At 55.8% G+C, this 24316-nt stretch overlaps 1 protein-coding gene across 1 annotated transcript in view; it reads left to right on the forward strand.

The window, feature by feature from the left end:
- Positions 1-24316, forward strand: part of CACNA2D2 (calcium voltage-gated channel auxiliary subunit alpha2delta 2) — a 141235-nt gene that overhangs the window by 70325 nt on the left and 46594 nt on the right. Inside the window, exons 6-7 of the mRNA XM_046686268.1 lie at positions 1793-1818; positions 1922-2038. Coding sequence (XP_046542224.1) covers positions 1793-1818; positions 1922-2038 — 143 coding nt within the window. The remainder of the gene's footprint in view (positions 1-1792; positions 1819-1921; positions 2039-24316) is intronic.

Raw genomic sequence — 24316 nt, forward strand, 5'->3', positions numbered from 1 at the left:
GCACCCCCTGTTGGCACAAGTGTTCTGGGGGTATGCTTGGCCGAGGCTTCAGCCAGTGTAGCTCTGAGACATGGCCTCAGCACACCCAGGGGCCGTAGTCCAAGGTCTGGAAAGGGTGTATTTTTAGTGTCCTGAAACCTGGGAAGGAGGGGTCAGTGAGGATGGGGGACCTGGCTTTGCCATTCACAGTCATGTGGCCTTGACCTGTCCTCTCCTGTTTCTGAGCCTTAGTTTCCCCAACAGTGGGCACTGGGCTCCAGGCTCCCTGCATTTCCCAGTGACCCCCAGGCTCTGACCTCTCCTGGACCTCTGTCTCCATCACTGTCTTTCATCTGGGGGCCTCTGTCCTCAGGCAGGGCCCCAGGGGGGCCCAGGGAACAGCCTGGGCTGGTGCCCACTTGAGGCCTCCATCCTCCCCAGCCCTGCATCCAGGCCTCGTGAATCGCCCTCTAATCGCCACTGCTCTGTGGGAAGGAGTGACTTCACCACAAATTATTTTGTTCTAAGAGAAGGACAAAAAGAAAAGAGGCTGAGAAGCTGGGAGGGATGGGGGGCGGCGGGAGGAGGAGATTGCCTGAGCCAGCTTTGTGCCGTGCTTTAACCCTTGGACTGCCAGATGCTGGTTGAGCAGCAGGGCAGGGGCCCGGGAGGCACCAGGTCCCCCACCTCCTCCCCCTGTCAGATGCCTGAGGCCTTATCTCCCCACATCTCTTCTCACTGTCACTCTGCTGACCTTATCTCTGCTGCCTGTCTGTCTTTCATCAGCTGCCTCTCCCACCTCCTTATCTCCTCCTCATCACCTCCTCTCTCTGTCTCTCCACATCCCTCCGCTTCTGCACAGGCTGATGGCACAGCCTGGTGGTGGCAGCTCAGTCGTGGCAGCCCGACCTCTGACCTCTGGTGAAGGAGCCAGCTTGAGGCACGCATCTCCTGGGGTCACCTGGATAGACATATGAACCCAGTCAGGCTCAGAGACACACGCAGGAGTGTGTGATGCACACACACATGCACCTGCACACACCCAAGACTCTAGCCATGAACAAAGACACCCATAAAACCTTGCTTCTACTACTCACCTAGAACCCCCAGGCTTCATCTAGAGGCCTTAACCCTGCCCTACCCCCATCGTGGAGGCATGTACACACAGATGGATATGTGTTGAGCCGTAACACACACTCACACACACAGGTACAGACTGTCAGATTTATACCTCCCCCCCCCCCCCGCCACTGTACGCATGCGCACAGGCCCACCCCCAAGGAGAAGGGAGAGGCAGATTCATTCCCTCCACATGTCTCTTCTTTCCTGGTCCCTGCCCCCTCATTCTGTGCCCCAAATGACAGAGGAGTCCCTAGGGGCACCCAGAGCTCCCGCTACAGTTTCTGCCCTGGGGCAGCGCCAGCAAAAAAGGGTATGGATGCTTGAGCTCATGTGGAGGGTAGCTGTGTATGTGTGATGCACATGTGGGTGTGTAGGTGTCTGTACATGTGTGGGTGTGAGAGCATCTTCACGTTGTTGTGTGGTGTGCAGTGTTGCTTCCTGGCTCATCTCCTCCTGACACCCTGCCTCCTATCCAGCCCACCCTTTCCCCTCTGCTGCTGTCAGCCACTCTGAACTAGTCATCAGGGTGCTGCTTATGGTCCCTGGAGGGGGAACCCTGAGAGGGCAGTGACAATCCCATCTTACCAAACCATACACAATCAATGCAAGCAGGAGAACCCATGGCCTTGCTCTTCCTCCAAGTCTGTGAAAGCACTAGGGCCGACCCCTAGACTGCCATGCTCTCTTTCAGTGGCCAAAGCCAGGGTTGAGGTGCAGGTGAGAAGTGCACTGTGGTGAGCTGTACAGAAAGGGTATGCAGCACCATGGCATGGGAATGTGGGACCACCTGGCCTCACCCCAGGCTTCTGCTTCTTTCCAGATCTACAAGGACAACCGGAATCTGTTTGAGGTGCAGGAGAACGAGCCTCAGAAGTTGGTGGAGAAGGTGGCGGGAGATATTGAGAGCCTGCTGGACAGGAAGGTGCAGGCCCTAAAGGTAGGTGCCATTGTATGTGTTGAGGGAGAGCCAGGCAGATTGGTCTGCACTGCGAGTGCAATGTCCCAACCCACCAGGAAGGCACGGCCCTCCTGGCCCTCTGAATTCAGGCTGGACCATCATTGGCAGGGCTGTGCCCCTGTGGACTGTGGGCAGCTATGGCAGGAGCAGGATGGTTGTAGCTGGAGTAGGCAGCATGAGGGGTGACCTGGGGTCTCAGGGGCCCTGTGTGGGCATGAAGGTAGGACCAAGACAGGTCCCCCTCCCCCCCCCATTGGGCTTGGAGTCCTCCCAGTCCTCTGCTCTGTGAGTGTGCCCTGGGTGAGCACCTGGCCAGGATAGTGACCTATTGATGGCTGGGAGGGTGGGCTGCAGGCTCTGATGGGGAGGGAACATGGAAGGGCTCTGAATGCCCCACAGAGAAGGCTGTGGTCATGTGATGCTAGGGGTTGGAGCCCCTGCTCTGCCCATGACTTTGAGCATTTCTCTGCCTCCCTCTGGGCCTCAGTCTCTCCATCTATACTCAAAGAGGCTGCACCTGTCAACTCCAAGGCACTGCGGTTTTGTGAGGTGACAGAACCTGCTGGGCTGCCCTCACTGGTCTACAAAGCCAGCAGACCCCTGGTACTCTACCCAACCCAGAGAGAGCAATGGGGAGGGGCTTCTGGAGCTGCAGAGTAGCCTGGGCGAGTTGTGCAGTAAATGAGGAGGGGGTCCACGTTGCCCTCAGATCAGAGGCCCAACTGCAGCTGCCCCAGCCTGTGTCAGAGAGACGAGTCCAATAAAATGGCCTGAAGTACTAATCCATGTGATAACACGGATGAACTTGAAAACACTATAGTAAGTGAAAGAAGCCATTCACAAAAGACCACCTATTGTGTGATCCAATTTCTGTGAAATGTTCAGAATAGGCAAATCCATAGAAACGGAAAGTACATTAGTAGTTGCCTAGGGCTGGAAGTGTGGGGCTAGGGAGTGTCTGCTAATGGGTACAGGGTTCTTTCTGGGAGTGAAAATATTCTAAAATTAGATGGTAGTGATGGTTGCACAACTCTGACTATACTAAAAAACCATGGAATTGTCTACTTTATGTCAGTAAATTTTATGATATGTGAATTATATCTCAATAAAGCTATTAAAAAAAAAAAAAAAAGATGAGCAAGTCCATACAAGCCACGCCCAGGCTTAGGCCAGGGGCCTGGCAGGGTCAAGTTAGGGCTGCCACCGAGTTCAACCCCCACCTCCCCCATCCAGGCCCCGGGAGAGAACAAGGATCCCCTTCCCCAGGAGCTGGGTCTCCTGCCTGCCCCTGTGTGCCCTGAGGTCATGGAATAGGGAGAGACTGGTATCCTGGGACCAGAGATCCAGAGAAGGCAGAATCTGAGAACCTCCCACCCAATGTGGACCAGAGGACCCAGAGCTGGGCCCAGCTCAGCCTGACCTTCGGGATCTCCTAGTCACAGGTGGGGAGAGAAGTGGGGAAATGAACTGTCACAGGGAGGAGGCAAAGCTAAACCTTCAGCTGTGACAGCAGTCCCCATTGGACCCAATGGTGTCTCCCCTGATTGTGGGAAACATCCACTCACCTCCCCTAGCCAGCACATCATGTCCACCCCCTTGCCTTTTCTAGAACTGGGCCCAACCTGGACGCTCTCCCTCCTTTCTCTGATTCTCTGTCTCTCTCTCCCGTTCATTGCAGACCCCTCATTTGCCCACTGCTTCCTTGCTTTATTGCGCTGGCCCCCCATCCCATTTACAAAGTGCAGGCCACTAGTCCTGAACTTGTGTCAACTGTCTGATAAATCTGGGAAGGGGCACCCTTCAGGCCTTTAGACCTGCTACCCACCAGGCTTTAGGGCCAGTCGCCTCAGTGGAGGGTGCTGAGTGGTGGCAGTGACAGATGCTTGACCTGTACTCCACACATGGAGCCCAGGGCCCAGCCCCTGCCCATCCTTTCTGGACAGCATAGGGCTGGGGTCCCTCCCCAGGCTCCTTTCCTCACTCCTAGAGGAAGTACAAACCCTGACAGCTTGAGGGAGGAGGGAGCCCAAGACCTGATCCCAACCCTCTCCCTGCACCCTGCATGCCAGACCCTGCCCCATGAGGCAAAACAGATGTCTGTCTCCTGCTGCTGCATCTGCAGCCCAGCCCGTGGCCTGGTACACAGTTGGTGCTAAATACAATTATTTTCAATTGAAAAATGGTGGAAAAAGGCCCTCACTGTTTGGGACTCCCCATATGCTGAGTCTGTCACACATCACTCTCACAGCAACCCCATGATAGAGGCCCACTTCACAGAGGGGGACACTGAGACTCAGCTGTGCCATGCATAAGGCCGGGATGTGGCAGAGCCAGGATTTGAACCCAGGTCACTCTGACTCTGAGCCAGGCCCTTGACTCCCCACGTTATTCCTGAGGTGTGCATGGAGCCCAGCACTGTCCTCGCCAGTGAACTCCCCCTGCTGCAGTGTCCCCTGGCTCCAGGTCCTCAGGATGCTCCTGTCCATATCCCCAGAGGAAAGGGAGGACCATCCTTCCCCTGCTTTGGTCCTAATTTTTCAAGATGACCTTTGGTCTTAGTTATGTTTTTGGTTTTGTTTGTTTGTTTGTTTTTGAGGAAGATTAGCCCTGAGCTAACATCTGCTGCCAATCCTCTTTTTGCTGAGGAAGATTGGCCCTGAGCTAACATCTGTGCCCATCTTCCTCTATTTTATATGTGGGACGCCTGCCACAGCATGGCTTAATAAGCGTTGCACAGGCCCGTGCCTGGGATCCCAACTGGGGAACCCCGGGCCGCCAAAACAGAGCACACAAACTTAACCGCTATGCCACCAGGATGGCCCCTTAATTATGTTTTAAATTTGCTTTTAATCAAGTTTTGGCCCTTTTCTCCTTTTCTATATTTGTTTGTAGCCTGAATGCATATAGAGTGAGGGATGTTGAGGGGCTGGACCCTATCACCCACTACTCCAATAATCCCCTCTCTCCCTGGATCCCATCCAGTAATCCAACTTGATTTCCTTACTCTGGTCTGGAATTTTAATTTTGGGCTTGCAAAATGGGATCTGAACAATGCAGGACAGAGTTCATTGTCTCATTTAATCGGGGACAATCAGATGTTTGTAATAACTTGTAATAAGTTCCTCCAAGCTGTACAGGGTGATTTATGGGGCCAAAAGTCAGGCAGGAGCAGGCCAGCTCAGGGGCCATGCAGTACAAGCAACCAGAGTCCCCAACTCCAGGAAACCTCCTGGGGCCTCAGCTTCGGAGACATGGAGGGGACCTGACTTGGAAATTCTAGTACCCAGGGAGATGGGTCCTCTGAGCCAAGGCCCACTCTCTTAGGTCTTGAGTCTCAGGAGGGGTAAGGAGGTGCCTAAGTTCTTATAGCACATTGGAGGCCGAGTTGGAACTCTCCTGTCCTTCCAGCTGGGGCCTTGGCACACAGGTCCTCTCTCAGAAAGGTCATCTCTTCGTGGTTGTACTCCTTCCTTCATCTGTTCATTAACATTCATTAACATAAGGGCCTGTTGTGTGTCAGAGCAGTGCTGGGGTGCAGTGGGGAAGGATAGGCCCTGTTCCTGCCCTCTTGGAGCTCTTTGTCCAGTCTCATCCCAGGCCTTAGTTTCCCCCTCCATAAAATAGGGACAGGAGACCATCCTTGCTCAGTACATCTGCTTTCACAGCTCCAGGAGCCACCTTTTATAAAGGCCACAGTGAAAACAATGTCCCTGAAGTTATGCCACCTTCAGCACCATCCTTGGCACCTCTGCTGTGTGACTCAGAGGAGAGGTGGTGCCTTGGATAAGGAGAGGGGTGACCCCAGTGTGGGGGATTCCAGCTTTCTCTCAGGGACAAGGCCAAGGGCACTGTGGCTCAGTGGGCTTGGTTCCTGGAGAATGGGAAGCCCAGGGCCAGGGCAGCCAGGCCAGAGCAGGTTCTTGAGGGACATGACTGTGGTATCTAGAAGCCTGCTCTCGAGGTAGTCCTCTCACTTCCAACCCCGAACAAGCCAGAGGCAGTGGAGAAGCCTGGCTTGGGATCCTGGACCTAGAGACCTCAGCCCTCAAGCTCGGCCCTTCCTACTAGGCTCATGTTCCCCACACTCCACCTCAGGTATTTCCCATTGTCCCGTGGCCAAAACCTTTCCAGATGCTGCGCCTTCATACCTTTGCCTTCTTGGAGTGTTTTTAACCGTGTTTGCATCTTACTGTCACCTGAGGAGCTTTTAAGTCCTGATGCCCAGGCGCCACCCCAGACCAAATGCATCAGATTCTCCAGGGCTAGGCTGTGCTTCGGTATTTTTCAATAGACCACAGATGATTCCATGAAGATTCAGAGCTCAGGACGTTTCCCCTAAAATGGCAGAAATAATTCCTTCCCATGATTACTGGAGTCTTTCTGAGCACTTGCCAAGTGCCTGGCCTAAGATGAGCTGAACAGTCCAGATCTCTCCAAATCTTTGCTACAAGCCAGGGGTTACTTCTTGTATCCCCATTTTACATTTGAGAAAACTAAGCCCCAGAGAGGTTAAGCCACTCCCCGAGGTCTCACAGCAAAACCAGGCTTTAGATCCAGGCACTTGGGCTCCAGATCCCACAAACTGCCCCCCGACATTGCCCTCTGTGCTACCACTAGTGGTCACATGGTATTTGCTGTCTACAGGGACACAGGGCTGAGGGAAGAGGAGACAGGGCTCTGTTCTCCTCTGACAGGGTCTTGCTCTGGGATGACCTAGTGACCTTGGACAAATCCATACCCCTTCAGTTTCTTCCTTGGGCAGTGGAGATAAGAGGCTGAGCCCCCTGTCCCACCCCTCCTCCGTGAGGCCCAGATGGTTGGAACAGGAGGAGGTGCAGCTGCGGCCCTGGTTCTGGGGGCTCCAGTGGGCAGCATTCCCCCCATCAGTGGCCTCTCTGGGGAGCGAGCATCATTTAAAGAGTAAATTAAAAAGGCTTCTGCACATAGCCGTCCTGCTTTTGTCGCTAATGGCCACTTAACCCAATTAAACTGATGCGTAGTTGGCAGTGTGGCCGGGTCTGTTCAGGAACTGGGCTCTGGGCTGGGTGTTTAGAGGAGCAGGAGGAAGAGCCAGAGAAGGAGCCTGGGGGCTGGGGCCTGTGGGGCAGACCATCCTCTTTGTCAAGAAGGAGAACATTCTGCCTAGCTCCCACTTACTCGCTGCCTGCTTTCTTTCTCACGCTTCATCTGATGCAGGGTTTCTTCATGTCAGTACTATCAACATTTTGAGCAGGGGCAGCTCTGTGCATTGTAGGGTGTTGAGCAGCATCCTTGCCCTCTACCCACTAGATGCCAGTAGTACGCCACTCCCCAAGTTGTAACAACCAAAAATTTCTCCAAATATTGCCTAATGTCCCCTGGGGGCAAAGTTCCCCTGGTTGAGAACTACTGGTCTAATGAGACAGAGAGATGCAGCCATGGTGAATAGAAGCTCTGCTATCAGAAGGACACTGGGGACCTCAGAGAGGTGCAGATGGAATGGAGCAGCCCCAGCAGGAAGAAGATCTCTTCAGTTCAAGGGGGTAATAGTGAGCTTGGGGCTGCCTGCAGGAGGCAGCAAGGATTTGGGGGAAAAGTTTGGCACTGAGACAGCTGGAGGCCAGTTCAGAATTGGATCCCCTGATGCATTCATTGATGAGGGTTGGACAAACAGATCGACCCTGGGAACACAAGACCATGGGTGTCACTACTGCCGAGGCCTGGCCCAGAGTAGGAGCCTCATGAACGTTTGTAGAACAGATGCCAGGGCTATGACTCTGGTTTCTGCCTAGAGGTCAGCCTCTGGGGTCTGACTCTAGAACAAAGAAGCTCTAAAAGGAACACTAAGAGTGGACAGACAAGCAGGGGATTCTGTAGCATTGGCTGCCTCCACCCACTCTCCTCTGGGCAATTAAAAGGTGTTTATGTGGGGCTGGCAGTGGCTTCTGCCTCCCCTCCATTACAAACATTAAGAGATCTTGACCCTTCCACTTTCCCGCTCTTGAAAGGAGCCGCAGACCTGTGGAGCCAATTAGGCGCCTGCGTGGGCTCCAAGGGCCCGAGCAGCCTTTTCTCCCTGATTGCAGCGTTTATGGCTGATTATTCTCCCCTCACCCAAACAGTGCTGCTGCTTCCTGACAAGCTGTCACTGCCACCCAGAGGAGCCGACTGAGGCCCCCAGGGAGGGGAGAGTGTTGATTAGTGAATGGGCATTCAGTGAGTGCCTATGTGTGGGAGCCCTTGGGGACCTCTGCCTACAGAGGGAGGCCACTGGCCAGCAAGGAAACAAGAAAAGGGACTTGGGGGTGGTGAGCACTCAGGAGAGACCAGGTAGCATGCGGTGTTAGAGAGCAACCACACAGAACAGGGGTCAGAGGGAGCTCCTTGGAGGAGGTAGCCTTCTGTCCACTCCCCATGCACCCAAGGGTCCTGGGAGTCAGCGTGAACCTTGGGCAAATACACGCTGCTCCCAGCAACTGGTGGATATGTGTGTGGGGTCGGCCTCGATTGCCTGCATCCATACCAGGTGGACGAGAACCCAGAGACCCCTTGAAGACCTCCAGACTGAGCTGGTAGTGCAGGGAGCTGGCCTCCCTGGGAACAAAGAGAGAGACAATGCAAGTGGGATGTGGCCAGGGCATGGCCGAAGGATCCTCAGGGGAAACATATTATTCCCTCCTCTTTGCCCACCTGCCCGCGCTAGTGGTGGTCAGACAAGGGCCAAGTTTGGCCTGTCAGGCCTCAGGAAAGCAAGCTATGAACCCAGGGCCTGAGCTTCCCTGCTCCCTGGGATTGCCCCTGAGGAGGAGGCCCCTCTCCTGGCTCCTCCTCTAAGGTGCAGGGGCCTCATGAGGGGTCAGAAGAGCTGTGGTCATCCCTTAGCATCTGCTAGTCAAAGGAGAAGTCTAGGGCCCTGGGGCGTAATGTCCCTGAGGCCCACAGAGCTTGGTGGATCAGCCTTACACCTACTCCCCTACCGCTGAGTTCTCCCCAGTGGCTGAGGTCAGAGGGAAAGGGCTGAATGCAGCCACCTGTCAGGCCAGGAAGCTCAGCATCCTGCTTGCCATGACCAACTTCGCCCACCTCCTGTGGGGACACCTTGGCCAAGGTTCCCCAGGCCCATGTCTCGCCCCAAGAGGGGATGTCTGAGCCTCTCCTGCCTGATGGTCCTGCTCATGATGCCAGGCGCATCCCCTGGGAGTACCATTCAGTCTCCCTGTTGTTCACTTGCTCATTCAGTCTTTCAGCAAACCCTCTCTACTGTCCCCAGCCTGGCCCTACATGTGGTGCCAGTCTCCCCTCATTGGGGCAGAATTTCCATTTTACAAATGGGGAAACAGAGGCTCAGAGACAATGCCTGCCCAGCCACTGCCTGGCTGAGACAGGCTCACAATTCCCCCTGCTCACCCTGGCTCCTGAGCCTGTGTGTCTGCCCCTCCCAGAGCTCCCAGGGACTAGGGCAGAAAGGGAGCCCAGCGTTGGGGAGGGAAAAGCTGAGGGTCTGCCAGGCAGAGGGCAGCGCACAAACAAGGGCCCACAGGCAGGACCTTGATCACGGGACACGGGGGACAGCTGGAGAGGGAGGCTGGGTTGGAGAGGGCTACAGACGCAGACTGGCAGCCATGGCCCTGAGATCCCTACCCACCACAGGAGCGGGAATCTAGGGTGTGGGGGCGGTTGGCCAAATGGGGGAAATGAACCCTTGGCCGGAGGGAAACACACCGGATTCCACTCCCCAGAGAAGCCTGCGCTGAGGAAGGATCCTCTCCTGCATCAGCCCACCTCCGTGGGGGGTCCTAGCTGGCAATGGAGGGAAGATGCTAGGAGGCAGAGTAAGAGGACCTGCGGGTGCCACAGGGACAAACCAGTCTAATTCAGGATCAGAGAAGTGAGAAATTTAATTGAGTTTTAATAGCCTCTGGCCCTTTGTTCTGAAATCTTCATGTGCAAGGGCTGGGGGACGGGGGAGGTGCATCTAAGGCAGGGTGAGTCAGTGGCCCAGGTAGCCCCTGCCCTCCAGGACCCCAGATTTTGAGGAGACAGACAACAAGCTATGGGGTCCCAGCGTGCAGAACAGCTGACATGGGAGGGGCAAGTCTAAGAAAACAGCTTGGCAGAAGTGATGTTTGAGCTGAACCGTGGAAGGTGGGTACAATTTTCAAAGGTGGAGAAAGGGACGAAGGAACGCATTGAGCCCTGGCCTAGCAGGGAGTGTGAGCAGAAGGGACTCAGGCTGAGTCTACTGAGACTAGTCTTCTGGGCTGGGAAGGGAACCCAGTAGGTGCAGCCTGTGCATCAGTGTTTCCACTGGAGGGGAGAGGGGACGGGAGAGGTGACAAAAGCCGAGAGCAGAGCTCACTGCTCAAGTTCTGTGGTAGTAGCTGCACATCTTCAGGCATGGCCCCTTCGCAGTGCAGGCAACCCTGGGAGCAGCCAGTCACCTCTCTCCTCCATTTTCTGTGGCTTAAAATACATCGCGAGCAATGCCTCTGCTGTGGCAATGGGCACTGTGGGAGAAGTGAACGACGGCTCACAAGGGGTATGGGTGGGGAGGGTACAGGGCCGTGGAGCCAGCCCCAAGGGGAGGGGCTTAGGGTGATGAGAAGGCCCTGTGAGGCCCCTCATGGACCTCTCAGCTGTCTTCTCCAAGCCCACACCTGAAGGCTGGACCCCAGGCAGGGCCCCCAAGGTTTTCCTGGAGGAGGCCAGTTGACCTGGCTTGTCTCATCTTGGGATACCAGGTGCCTCAGATGCCCTTTGCTTCCCTCAGCTTCTGTTTACTGAGTGCTGAGTACCGGCTGGGTACAAGTGCTATACTAGATCTCCAGGTATAGGGACAGCAGGAATAGACCTGCGGGGCCCTGTCTCAAGAAGTGCAGTCTGCTCAAGGTGACAGTGATATGACCCGTGCCACAAAGTGTGGAGTCAGGGTGGTAAGCCTGTGGGTATTGACCAGGTGTAGTGGACCTTGGGATACAGGGAGGGTTTGCTGGGGATTTAGCCAGGCAGAAGAAAGTAAGAGAGGATGAGGGTCAAAGGCAGAGGGCACGGCAAAGTCTAAAGGCCAGAGGTAGAGAGAATGCATGCGTGTCTGCATGCATGTGGTGGTAGCAGGTCTTGCCTGCTACCTGGCTCTGCGGAGCATGTGTACAGACGCACTGTGAGGTGGGTCTTGAGCAGAGGTGTGCGTGGGCTGTGCCCAATGCAGATGCCATTCCTTGGAGTCTAGCTGAGACCTTGTCTAGTGACCACAACCCACACAGTCCTGACCTTGCACTGCTCTCAAAAAGAACCTTTGGCTATGAGTCCCCCTCAGACAGGTACAACATGGTACATGGTGCATGTGACCAGGCCCGGAGCAAGAAGGTGGCCAAGAATCGGGCCTCATCCACTGCTGTGCTGCAGCCCCAACTCTGCACTTGAGCAGCCCTGAGCCCTTGGAAAATCTTACATTCTCTGGGCCTCAGTTTCCCTACTTGTGCAGTAGGAACAAGTGTAGCCTCACAGATCTGTCATCAGAGTTTATGCCTGGGTCTCAGTGACACCAATTCAGCAAGGGATGCTCATGAGTCAGGTATCACATGAGTCAGGCCCCAGGAACTATACTGACCTGTGCCCCTTTAGCTCCACCCAGCCTGTGGAGCAACCTGGGCTGAAGGACCTTGTACCAGCCCGCCCCTCTCTAGATGCCTCTTTCAGGGCCCATCCCCAGCTCCCACCCCTGTGGGCCACGCTGTCCAGGCTGCTCGATGCCTCCTTCCTCCTGGCACAGGCCTTGGGGCCCTTGTTTGAGAGGCTGATCACGGCTGTTGGGCCGTTTGTTCCAGCCTTCCTGTGTTTGCCCACTCTGAGCCTTGGCGAATGGGAGTCGCGGCATGTTTGCTGTGTCAACACCAGCTGGAGCCCGGTTATCGAGATAGCTGAGGGTGTAAGGCCCCATCCGCCAGCTGCCCAAGTGCCTGGGGTCTAGCCCCTCCCTGGGCGGTTGGGGTGGGTGGGCAAGTGGGCAGCTCCCTACCTATGACTCACATATTCACCCACAGGTCTGCCAGGCCTGGGCTCGGCAGGTGTCCAGAACCAACAAGGGCAGCCCCAGACAGGAAGCAGGACTTAAGAGATCAGGGGGCCTTCCTGGCAGAGGTGGCCTTCCTGGCAGAGGCAGCCTTCCAGCCTTTGAAGGCCAAGTTTGGGGCTTCCCCACCCCCTATGCAGAATCCCTTTGACCTCCCCAGCCCCAGCCCTCTCGTCCCCTGTGTTCCCAGTCATCAGATTCAGCAGCATCCAAGGAGAGGATGCCTGAGCAGTCAAGCACATGGACAGATGGAGAGACAGGCAGCGAGACAGGATCAGAACAGGGAATCAGAACTCCAGAAGAGGGGCCGGCCCGGTGGCGCAACGGTTAAGTGCGCACATTCTGCTTCTCGGCGGCCCGGGGTTCGCCGGTTCGGATCCCGGGTGCAGACGTGGTACTGCTTGGCACACCATGCTGTGGTAGGCATCCCACGTATAAAGTAGAGGAAGATGGGCACGGATGTTAGCTCAGGGCCAGGCTTCCTCAGCAAAAAGAGGAGGACTGGCAGTAGTTAGCTCAGGGCTAATCTTCCTCAAAAAAAAAAGAACACCAGGAGAGGACTCGAGGGGACCTGACCCAGGCAAGCTGACATCCATGCGTGAGCTGTGCAGGCATGGGCTGGGTGGAGGAGCCACAGCCCTGGGGAGGGCAGATGTGGGTAGCTTCTGGCTGGCAGCTGGTACTGAGGGGCAACTGTCAGAGACACAGGGGAATAGAGGCTCAGAGAGGGGGAGCGACTTGTCCTGAGCCTGGAGAGAACCTGGGTCCCCACCCTTCAACCAAGGCTGTTCTACCACTTGGGGGCCGGGCAGTTGGCCACATGGCAGAGCCGTGCCTCTGAGTCCTATTTACTTCCAGAATGAGACCCCCACCCACTTCATCAGTATGTTTTCCAGAAATGAGCTTTTGAGGGTTACTCACCCAGGAGACAGAGGCCTCCAGGGCAGCTACAGCACTGATGCACCTGCTGCATGGCCTTTGCTGGTGATTTCTTTTCTCTGAGTCTCAGTTGCCCTGTCTATAAAATGTGGTGATGAGCGTCCACATGGCAGGATTGCCGAGAGCTTGGCCAGCTCATAGACATGCGTGTGCCATGTGGTTACCCCTGTTACAAAGCCGGCGGGGGGTAGCACACGGTTGAGCCACAGGGAAGATCCTCATTGCTTGACCTCACTTTGGGATTTCATGAAAAAGCATCCCAGTTACCTGGAAGCACAGAAAAGTAGCACTGAGACTGAGGCTGGAGGGAAGGAGGAGTTTGCCTCTCTGAGGGTGGGAAGAGCATTCTGAGAAAGAGAACAGCATGGAGGGGGAATCTGGGGGGGATCAGACAGAGTCCAGTGTAGCTGCTGGAGTAGATTGGAGGAGGAGAGCAAGACTGGACCCTCCGATTCTGGATTAGGGTGGGGAGTTATACTCCAGCCCACAGGGTGGTCAGGCTTAGTTGTGGTTGTCAGGAGAGGGGACAGCGGCCTGTACCAGGGGCTGGGAGCAGAGGGGAGAGTGACTCAGGATCAGACGAGGCAGCAAGGTAGGTTAGCTTTACCAGGCTAAGGGAGGAAGAGTCTGGGAGAACTCTTGCTGAAGAGGAAAGTTGGTGAAGGTGGCACTTACAGGGACAGGGGACCTTGGACCAGACAGGCTTCAGAGTAAGAAGGCTGAATTCTAGGAACCAATGGGGATTGTCAGCAAGTGGGCAACACTCCTGCCTGCCTCCTGCCTTCTATCCTCAGATGTTTGCTGACGCCTCCTCCAGAGGGAACCCAGGTGAGCTTGGGGTACAGCAGTGGGAGCTTGCAGTCACAGGGAGTGGCAAGTGTGGCCTTCCACCGAGACCCACTCACATCCCGGTGTCCCTGTGCAAGTTTAGCATCAGTTACTCCTTCCTGCCTGGAGTTCTGAGGGGTTTGAAGCTTTTCTGGGCTTGCATCTTGGACCCTTGGCTCTGGGCACTAGGGTTCTCAGGGCCCTGTTGGGAGCGCGATTTTGGACTACTTGGGCTTGAGGTCCCAGAGCATCTTTCTGTGCACCTGTAGTGCCAAGGGCCGAGGAGTTGGGGTAGGGCACCATGGAGTGGGAGGAGCACCCTGGGCTGATGCAAACCCACACCAGTCAGGTGAGAGGAGCCTGTCCCCAGAGTCAGCAGATAAGTAATGGTCATTTAAACAGAGAAATTGGACCTATCTGTGTTGAGCCAATGGACAGTAGTGACAGCCAGTTAATGACATGGCCTCAGCTACACTGTCCTCTGTCTCAGTTGTTTATGTGTGGGACCCCCACCATAAGCATAAGCCCCAACCCCAAGACACAAGCTTTTAGGGGACGAGGGTGTAGAGAGGAGCACACGAGAGTGTGAGTGTTCTTCCTTCTCCTGGGCACAACATGTACATGTATCTCGTGGAGGGGCGTCTGTGGACGTGAGTGTGTGTGTCCTCTCGCACATGCCCACGCCTGCTCCTTTCCCTGAGGTTGTGACTCCCACATGGTCCAGGACTGAGCTGTGTGACCTAAGTGAGTGAGGGGGCTGCTGTCCCCACTCCACAGGGCCTGGGCAGAAGCACCAGCTCCACAATCTCCCATTGGTGACACTGACCTTTCCCCACCACTCATGTGCATACCTAGGTCTCCTTTTATTAAAATATTCTTTTGCTAATCTCATCTCCCTGTGTGACTGCTGTGTAATTAGTTCATTTTGCAAAATATTTCATCTGTCATATTTTCCTCTTGCTTTTTCCTTTTCCCAGGAAAAGGTAGGAGGAGATGAGGTAGAGGAAGATTTCTGGTGTGGGGCCACCTCACACAGGCTCCCCCATGCACTGATACATGCCCCCTTGACACACATCCTGGACCCAGGGCCTCCTGAGCGGGTGGAGGTCAGTGGGCAGGGCCTGAGGCTATCAGAGCCCTCCTGGTCTCAGGAGGGAGGGACAGCGCATGCCTGACCAAACCCTGCCCCAGGAGCCCCTATGCACACCTGCTCAAACCCAGGAACTGCTCAGGCCCAAGCTGAGCTCAGACTAATGAGCAACTAAGTGGCATTGCCCATGGTGGGCATGTTTATGGCAGACAGGCTGGGGGTGAGTAGGCAGGGATGACAGGGCAAGACACCGGATGACCTCTGCTCAGCACACTTGACCGTGCATGGATGGGCTGAGCCCACAGCCAGGTGTGCAGCAAATGCTTGGTTAATAGGAACCCCAATGATCTTCATTATCATCTTTGTGCCCACCCCTACCCATTGGACACGGTCCCACAGTGAGTGAGCTGCTCTGAACACCACACCCTCCCTCTAACCCACCCCAAACAGGGTCTGGTCCAGCTGTGAGGTGGGGGCTGCTTGGGACAGTGGACTGTGGACAGGGCACATATGGAGCTCCCCAGTGGGTCACATGTGACCAAGGCCTTGGCCCTGACCAAGCATGACAGCTATAGCCAGGGGACATCAGGCCTCATCCTCCTCTTGGAGGGAGCAAGAATGTCTGTTCTCCTGGTCCCCAGAGGTGAGGCCAGGCGGAGGGAGCCATACTACTGAGTGCCCTACCTCCGCCTCCCCCACCCATTCCCCAGATGGAAAACCAGAGGCCACCAAGGCATCATCTGCACAGGGAGCCCTCAGTGGCCCAAAGCCTACTGCAGCAGTGGACCCTGGGTGGCTGGAAGGCTTGAGCTGGGAGCCTTCAGCTGGCATGGCCTACTTTCCCTCGCCCCATGACTGCCTCCTCGGTCTCCCCGCCTTCTCTTGCTTCGATTCCCTCGGGATGTGAATTCTGTTAAACTTTTAATTAAAAACATTCTCCTTTCTCCCCCTGAGGTTTTCTTCCCTGTGATTTTCCTCTTAGAAGGAGAGATGGAGGAAGGGTGAGGACACGCAAAGAGTGGAGGTCAGGCCTTCCTGGGTCTTCATGACGGACCCCGAGGAACCAGGGCCTGGCCCAGAGAAGGCTGCTGGATGCCCCTGCGCTGTGTCACCCTTCCTGGCTCTGTAGGGGAAGATTTCTGAGGGCTCCAACCCTGGGTGTCCAGATTTGAGGAATGGCGCCAGCTCCCAAGGGCCCTGCACGCACTCCCACAACATCCCACATAATCACTCAAGAGTACGGCAGCACATGCCCGTTTTCATCAAGTAGAAGGGGCCCCTGCTTTCCTGTGAGAGTGCTGTTAGCTCCACCAGCCTCGCGGTCACTCCTGAGCCATTGGTCACAGGTTGGGGAAGTGTCCCACAGGGTTACTTATCCGGCAAGATGCAGCCCAGGGTCGTGTTGTGGGCCTGAAGGTCACCAACTCGTTCTCTGAAGCCTCACATGTAGCATTCCCAATTCAGCTCAGGGCCACAAGGTCAGGTCCTGGCTCAAAAGATCAGGGCCCCAGGGATGCTGGGGACACAGGTCCTTGATGTCAGGGAACCAGAACAGCTTCTCTAATTATGGGGCTGGAGGGGGCCTGGCCCATCCCTCCTCCCCCAGGCAGTGGCCCATTTGCCTATCCCTGACTCTGGAGGGAGATGCCACCATGCCCTCAGGTTCCCATTTTAGAGTTGGAGCCCACTAAATTCTGGAAGTTCTTCCTGTGTTAGACTGTGATTCCTCTTGCTGAAGCCTAAGCCTCTTTCTTTGGCTCCACCTCTAGAGAACTTTGACTTACACTTCCTTGCCTATAACCCCTCCCTGGCCCAGGAGACAGGGACTGAATCACCACCTCCCCATGTTCCTGTCACCTCCCCCATTCCTCTACAGGCTAAGCACCTCCATCCCAGGGCTTTCGGGAAGCACCCCACAAACTCACAGACTCATCCAGACACATCCCTATGTCCCATCCTCAGATGCCCCCACCAGAGGTTGTGCCTCTCCCACCCCAAGGGGCCGGGCCCACTCCAAGCCCCCAAAGGCTCAGGGTCTCAAGACTCCAGCCAGGCCCGAGCCCAAGGGAGGAACAGGGACATCACTAGCAGGGCCCACGCCCCACAGAGCCACACCCCTTACCCCTCTGCTTCATCTCCCCCTCCAGCCTGCAGCAGTGGGCAGGGGACATAGCTGGCCCTTGTGGGAGCATCAGGATGCCCCAAAGAAGGCTCTATGATGGGGGCATTGGCCCTGAGGGGCTAGAACAAGGGTTCCCCCGGCACCCGTCTCCTGGGCTGCCCTCAGCACCTCTCCTGACGCTCCCTGCGTGTGTCTTGCTTCCTAGACCCAGAGGCCACCCTGACCGGCCCTGGGAATGCTCAGGGAGACATCTCCACAGAGGCAGGTGGGGTCATGGCAGGATTTGGGGAATTGGCCAGGAGGAGGGGCGGGCAGGCAGGCCAGATAGGGGCACAGCACAAGCAAAGACAGGAAGGGGCTCTGGACAGGGACTGGTGGAGGAAGGGACGGTGCAGGGCCAAGAAGGCAGAAATGGCGGTGGGAGACCTTGAACACCACACACATGGATTTAGACACCAGGTGTTGGAGGCCCTGTCAGCCTCTTGAGTAAGGCAGGGGTATTATTCATTTTACAGACACATGTTGAGCACCTGCTGTGTGCCAGTGCCTATGTCATGGCCTGGCCCCAGCCCCAAGGCAGTGCCCACCTCCCCAACAGGTGCTCTGTGGCTCTAGGGGCAGCAGGATGAGGATGATCCTAGGGCAGGAGCCTGTGCATCCCCCATAGGGCAGGAGGCTGCAGCCCCTTCGGGCTGATGAAGTGCAGGCACCCCTCTCCTAGCGCTGCTGTCTCCTGGTTGGCTCCTCCACAGGGCCCAGTAATTTCCAAAGCTGATAGGGGCAGTGATGAGGGGCTCTTCCTCCCACTGCAGCACATCTCGGTGCTCCCTGAACCCCTTTGTGCCAGGCCCCACCTATCCATTCATTCCCCAAGTACACACTGAGTGTCTGCTGTGTGCCAGGCCCTGTGTTGGTTGCTGGGGACTCTGCAGTGACAGAGGCAGACCTGGTCCAGCGCTTTGGGACCTTGTGTCCAGATGGGAGGCAGAGGGTAGACAAGAAATGTGAAGGTGTGTAATGGGGTATCAGAGAACAATCACAGCAGGGAGTCAAGGAGTGGGTGTCCATGCCCCCCACCCACCTCCACAGTGCCAACCGGGAGCCTGAGCAGGGGTGAAGGCAGTGAGTAGGAGGAGACAGCCCTTCCTCCTGCCTCAAGGTCGAGTCCCATCTCCCCACTGCCCAGCCCTCCCCCAAGCTCTGCAGACACCCACTGTGCCCAGCAGTGCCTGCTGAGTGGTGCCTCTGAGCAGATGGTGAGAGGCGCAGGGTGGGCAGAGTGGGCAGCACTGGATCTTCCTCTCTCAGAGCAAGGCCCATGTCTTTCTCAGGCCGGCAGGAGCAACTGGGCGTTTGGGGCATTTCACTGAGCCTCAGTTTCCCACCACAGAATGGGACCATGATTCCTGGCCTGCCTACCTCACTGGGCAGTTGTGAAAGTGAGGAGTGCTGGCTCCTGGTTCCAGAGCTCTCCAGGAGGCCTTTCTGCTGGGGGACGTAGGGCTGCCTGCCAGCACAGCAGCAGGGCCAGTGGCTGGCTTCCCCTCCTCCTCAGTGGCTCTCAAGCCATCCGTCACTTACGAATTCTCTTCATTTCTAAATAAAATGATTTGTTAATTTGAGTGAGTGATCACCACTCGTCCGAGCCTCTTTGCAGGCCTGGGAACAGCTTGTGGGCTCCCGGAGCCCTGCGCCGCCAGCCTGGCACAGACTTGGAGGGGTTGTTTTCGATTTAAATGTGAATTGAATGAGGAGAAAAATGTTTCTCTTGGCAATTCCATAGGAGCTCGCTCTTCTGACAGATGTTGGAGTTTATTATCCCATCGGGCCAGTGTTTTGTCGAGCAGAATTGCTAATTATTTCAGAGGCCCGGCCACAGCTGAGGAGGGGAGGGAGGTGGCATGCACGGCTTTGGGCGGCATCTGTCAACAGGCAGGCGGGCACTGGGATGCAAGGCCCAGCCCGCCACCTCTCCCCTCACCTCCCAGGATCTGCAGAAGTTTTGGGGCGGGGACTGCCCTGCCTCTTGGTTTCCGATTCTTCTGATTCGTGGAGTACCCTGGAGGAGGCAGCACCCTGGAGGAGGCAGGGGGCCTATTCTTGCCAACACTGCTCTGACCTCATAGTGAGGACTCTTGAAGGTCACTTTGGGGGTCTTGAATTGCTTGTGTGTGTGGTGGGTCCATGGGTGGTAGATGGGGGAGGCTCCAGAGAGGCCGGTGTCCTGTGCGTGGGCAGAAGTTGTTGATTGCTTAGGCAGGGGTTATGCTTACTCGGGCGTGTGCCTGGGTGTCTTCATAACCGTGGGCTCTGTGTGGGCACGTGGGGGTTTGGTGTGACCATGTGTGTGTTTTTGGGTCACGAGCTGCCTGGCGTGACTGCCTATATCTGCGAATGAGATGTCTGTGGCTGGGTTGCTCGAGCCTTCGAGGTATAGCTCTAATTCATTTCTGTCCCCAGTTCCTGCACTGCAAGGTGAGGAAGGCCTTGGAAGACAGATGACCAGAAGGGACTGGACCCCAGGAGAGGTGTGCCAAGCCTGGCCAGAATACCACTTAGCTACTGTGGAGGTGCCCTAGGTTCCAAGGGGCTCCATGGTGAATAGACTATGGGAGTGGGTTTCCTGGTGAAGATGTGGCCCTGGTAGCCAGACCCCTGGCTTCTTGGTCCATCTAGCCTGGGCATCTTAACCTCACTGAGGACAACTTAGAGCAGAGGGGCAGCATCAGTCCCCCTGACATCCAGCAGAGGACCCAAGATTCCTGTAGGACTGGGTCTGAAGGCCTCCTGACTCCACACAGCCTGGGTCTGACTCCAGTTCCTCCTCTGACACTGAGGGGACAATTTCTCCTGCGTTATCCCCTGAGAACCACCCCACTGAGAACCCCCACACACACACCTCTGCCCCTTTCCTCACCCCACCTCTCCTTCCTGAGCCCCTAGACAGGGGCTGGATGCCCTGACTGCCCCTAGTCCTGGCCAGCTCAGGATTCAGCATTTCTCTCTCCCCATCTTTGGACTCCCATCCCCTCCCCCTCTCTGCCTCCACCACCGTGCTCCGCCCCTACCAGCCAGGCCAGCCAAAGCTCAGCTCTCCAGGCTGAACACAAAAGCAGCAGCAGCAGCTGGGCAGGATTTTATAACCCTAATTAACACCAGATTCCCTGGGGGCTGGTGGTGCTAGAGTCCTGACGCAGGCTGAGGTCACCAGAGCACAAGGCAGGGAGGGTCTACCCTGGGGCTGGTCAGGGAAGATGGAATCTCAGTCCACAGCAGCTGCGCCCTGGAAGGTGACATGGAGCCCTATGGCCTCAGTCTTTCCCTGTCCCTGGCAGCCATCCTGATGGGGGACACTGGGAGGCTGGGGAGGGGGTGCCCATCCACCCCCAGGCTGAGATCCTGCCAGGCGTCTCTGATTGACCATGTGTCCCTGGGAACGAGACCCTTTCTCTCCTCTGGATAAAACTACACTGTGACATCCTTCCATTAAATAGGGCATGTTCAGAAGAGAAAATTGCTACTATTTTCCCCTTTTACTTCACTGTCATCAAAAATTGATCCCATATTGCATCCTTATTTCAAAGAATGAGCTAAAAAAATAAAAAATAAAAATTCCCACTCCTCAGAGCAGCAGCTGCATCAAGCTTCCCATTCCCCCCCCCCCCCCCCCCCCCCCTCCGAAAAAAGAAAAAAAAAGAAAATTGTGGCCATGGAGGGAGGGTGCAACTGCTGACCCTTCTGGAACTGTTGAACTGGCCAGGCCGTGGCTTTGGAAGTGAGAGGGGCGGGGCATATAAATGTCTGGGCAGAAGGGGATTTCGATCTGGTGAAATGTGGTAGAAAATGGGGTAATTGGGGGAAGTTAATTTGGATCTAAATGGAGCGATTCATTCTCTCAATAAGAAGCGTCTCATTTTCCAGGGAGATGGCTGTGCCTGCCAGATGCCGGCCTGCCCTCTGGCTGGCGGGGCAGTGGCTCAGCCAGGGCCCGGCCCCGCCGCACCCCAGTCAGTCTAGCCTCACAGAGTAACTGGCCCTGCCCAGTTTGTGGGGAGGGACGTGAAGACAGGGATACAGGACAAGGAAAACTGAAGCTGGGGAGAGCAACTGGCCTGACACCCCACAGAGCACTGGGGCCTTCTTACCCCTGTCCAGTGTTCCTCTCTGTGGGTCTAGCTGCATCCTGGAAGAGGAAAGAACGAGCAGGTGGGGAAGTACAGTTTAATTTGATTTACTCTCCAATTCATTCAGCAAAATATTGAGCAACTTTTCACAAAAGCTCATGTAGTAAAACACAGATTATGAGTAATAAGGATGAGAAAAAGAGCCAAGGTAAGCAATCTCAGGATCAGGCACTTGGTCTAGTTGAGCCCCTAGGTTGACCCTGAGCCTCCTGGTAGCCAAAGGAAAAAGGGAGACCCAGTGCTGTGTGTTCTAACCACAGTAGATGACATTTAGATCAACTCCACGTGGAAGCCAAGTCCAGCTTCCCATAGAATGGTGTTTGGGGGGACTTTCACAATGGTGCCCCTCAGCCCCTCTCGCCTTTAGGAGCTAGGAGCAGGGTTTGGGAGGTGGCACTTGGGCTCCAATCCTGAGCATGTCCCTCCTCCCCAGGCCTCAGATCTCCATTTGTTCTTTTCCGGGGGCTACAGGCAGGAACTTCCGGCAGTGCTAGGATCACTGGTCACACAGGTGTGGTCAACACGGGCTACAGTGCTGCAGGCCTGGGCTCAGCAGCTGAACACACTTAGGTTTGGCCCTGGTTCCTCCTTCTGCCAGTTTCCTGGCCTTGGAGTATTCAATCAACTACATTGTTCTGAGCCTCCTTCTTCTGAAAAGCGAGCCAGTAGCACCAGCTTACCCACCATGGTTGTGTTGGTCACAAGTGGACTGTAGGCCCCCATAAGTGGTAACTGTAATCATGAAGGCACCTGGCAGGCAGTTGGTTTAGAGCTGGTGCCCAAGATTTCCTTGGTCCAGATGTGTGTCTAGCCTGCTGTTGGCTGTACTGTGACGGCGGGTAGGGGGTTGGGGTAAGCATGGAGATGAGTGGAAGCCCCCTCCTCCACTGTGAGCTCCGTGAGAATAGGGTTGGATCCGATTCATCCTGTGTCTCTGGCACCCAGCAGAGGCCACAAACATGCTTGTTGAAAGAAGAAAGAAGAGGAACCCTAGGGGCCACCTTTTTATTTATTCCCTATTGAGGTGCTCGTTGGATAAGATCACATAACACAAAGTGAGCACAGACCGGGTGAGGGCTGAGAAGAAGATAGACCAGTGGACAGACTCAGGGTGTATTTGAGGAGGGGCCCATGGCATGAACAAGGCAGGTGGAAGCCAGAGGGGTCCGCTTGGCCAGGCATGTGTGGGGCCTGTGGATCCGGGAGCCATGGGCCCAGTGAGCCACCACACACCCAGCCACAGCAGGAAGCAGCCCTGCTCCATCTGTGCTTTAGGAGGTGAGTTCAGGACGTGAAGGTGAGGACCCACCCACCATATGTGAATGCACCTGAGCACATTAGCATAGTATGCATGCATATACACATGTGTGTTCCATGCTCACATGTGCACGTGTCTTCACATACACATGATTTCTTATTTCTGCCCTTGTGTACACATTCAAGTGCAAATGTTCACACATCCTCCTTCTCTAACTCCAAGCCCTCCATCCCCAGAATTGCAAAGCTGTTGACCACAGAGTCAGATGGAAGAGGCCTCCTCACTCACCCCCTGCTAAAGCTGAAGCCCCTACCTACCGAACTCCTGCTTGGCAGACCCCCCTCAGTGGAGGCCCAAGAGGCCCCAGTCACAGGGGTCCTCCTTACCCCCCTTTCCTGTTGGGGAGTGCTATGGGGGAGCTCTGGGGGCAGGGGAACAACGTATGCTGGGGAGGGAAAGCCACCATGGCCACAGCCCAACTCTGGGGACGTGAGCATAGGCCGGGAATCAGGTGGCCCAGAGGCCTTGAATACTTTGGTGGGCTGAGGCCAAACTGGCACTGGGGCACAAAGACCCTCACTGCCCCAGAAAGCACCCAGCTCTGTGGGCTCAGGGAAGGGAGCAGACCCAAGTTCTATGCTTAGCGTCACTGCTCACCCTCACCCTAGGGGAGCCCCACCTCTTGCTCTTGTTTTGCTACCTATGAAGTGGGATGAGGATGGCTCACAGGGGTTCTGTCTTGATGGATGTGGAAGGGTGGTCCTCAGGCCTATCCAGCTGGCCCAGGACTCTAGGTCTGCTCCTCTAGGGCATGGGCTGGGCCCTGACCTTCTGCCCTTCCGGGCCCTTATCTCAGACAAGTCTCAGATCTAGGCAGAGCCAAGCACAGCTGTCTGCTTAGGGTCACTAGGCTCAACACTGATGAACACAAACCCATAGCCCCATCCTTGATGCCGTGAGGGTCCCAGGCTGAGCCTGGCAGCAGTACGAGAGGCTCACCACGGGTGGAAGAGGGCTCCTGGGAGCCAGAGCCACTGGGTGACCTTGGGCAGAGCACACAACTCCCCACCTTCTTTGGCGACCCCTCCTGCCTCCTCCAGCTTAAGCCTGTGCCTTGGGAAAGGGGCAAGAACTCCAAGGCCACCCAGGATAATAAGTACAAGGCCATGCAGTAAAGCTGAGGCTGAGCTCAGGCCCACTCAGGTCTCTTCCTACCCCTTGGATCCCTTCCCAGCCCCATGGTGTCCCCCATCCCATGCTCTCTGATCCACAGCCAACTAGAGGCCCACTCCCTCCTCACAGGGGCCTGAGGGTCTTAGAGAGGGCTCAGGGTGCCTCATGGGTGGATCAATGAGTAACAGAGGGGGATTAGTTACACGGCCCCAGAGACAACCCTGCAACCTGCCCTCAGAGAGCCGTGACTGCAGACAAACTGAATAACCACCTTTGAGCCTCAGTTTCTTCATCTGCAAAATAGAATAGGAATGGGACCTGCTTTGTAGGGGCTGCTCTAGGGATTAATGAACAGTGCTGGGGCACAATGAACACTCAGTGATGCGGCCTGTGACAACAGGTTTGTGTGAAGCATAGACAGTGCTAGTGTCAGGTCCTATTAGTGTGCTTCCAGTTCCTGTATATTTCAGGGACACTTTTTACTCAAAGCCCTGCCTGATCACCTTGCCAGGGTATCTCTTCCCTGGAAAACCTCTGGCCCTTCACTGCAGTTTTCTCTGGCCCCTCCTCCAGGAGCTACCCCCTCTTTACGCAGCCCCGGAGCCCACACTC

This window comes from Equus quagga, chromosome 1 (assembly GCF_021613505.1).
Source record: "Equus quagga isolate Etosha38 chromosome 1, UCLA_HA_Equagga_1.0, whole genome shotgun sequence".
NCBI classification, from domain to species: Eukaryota; Metazoa; Chordata; class Mammalia; order Perissodactyla; family Equidae; genus Equus; species Equus quagga.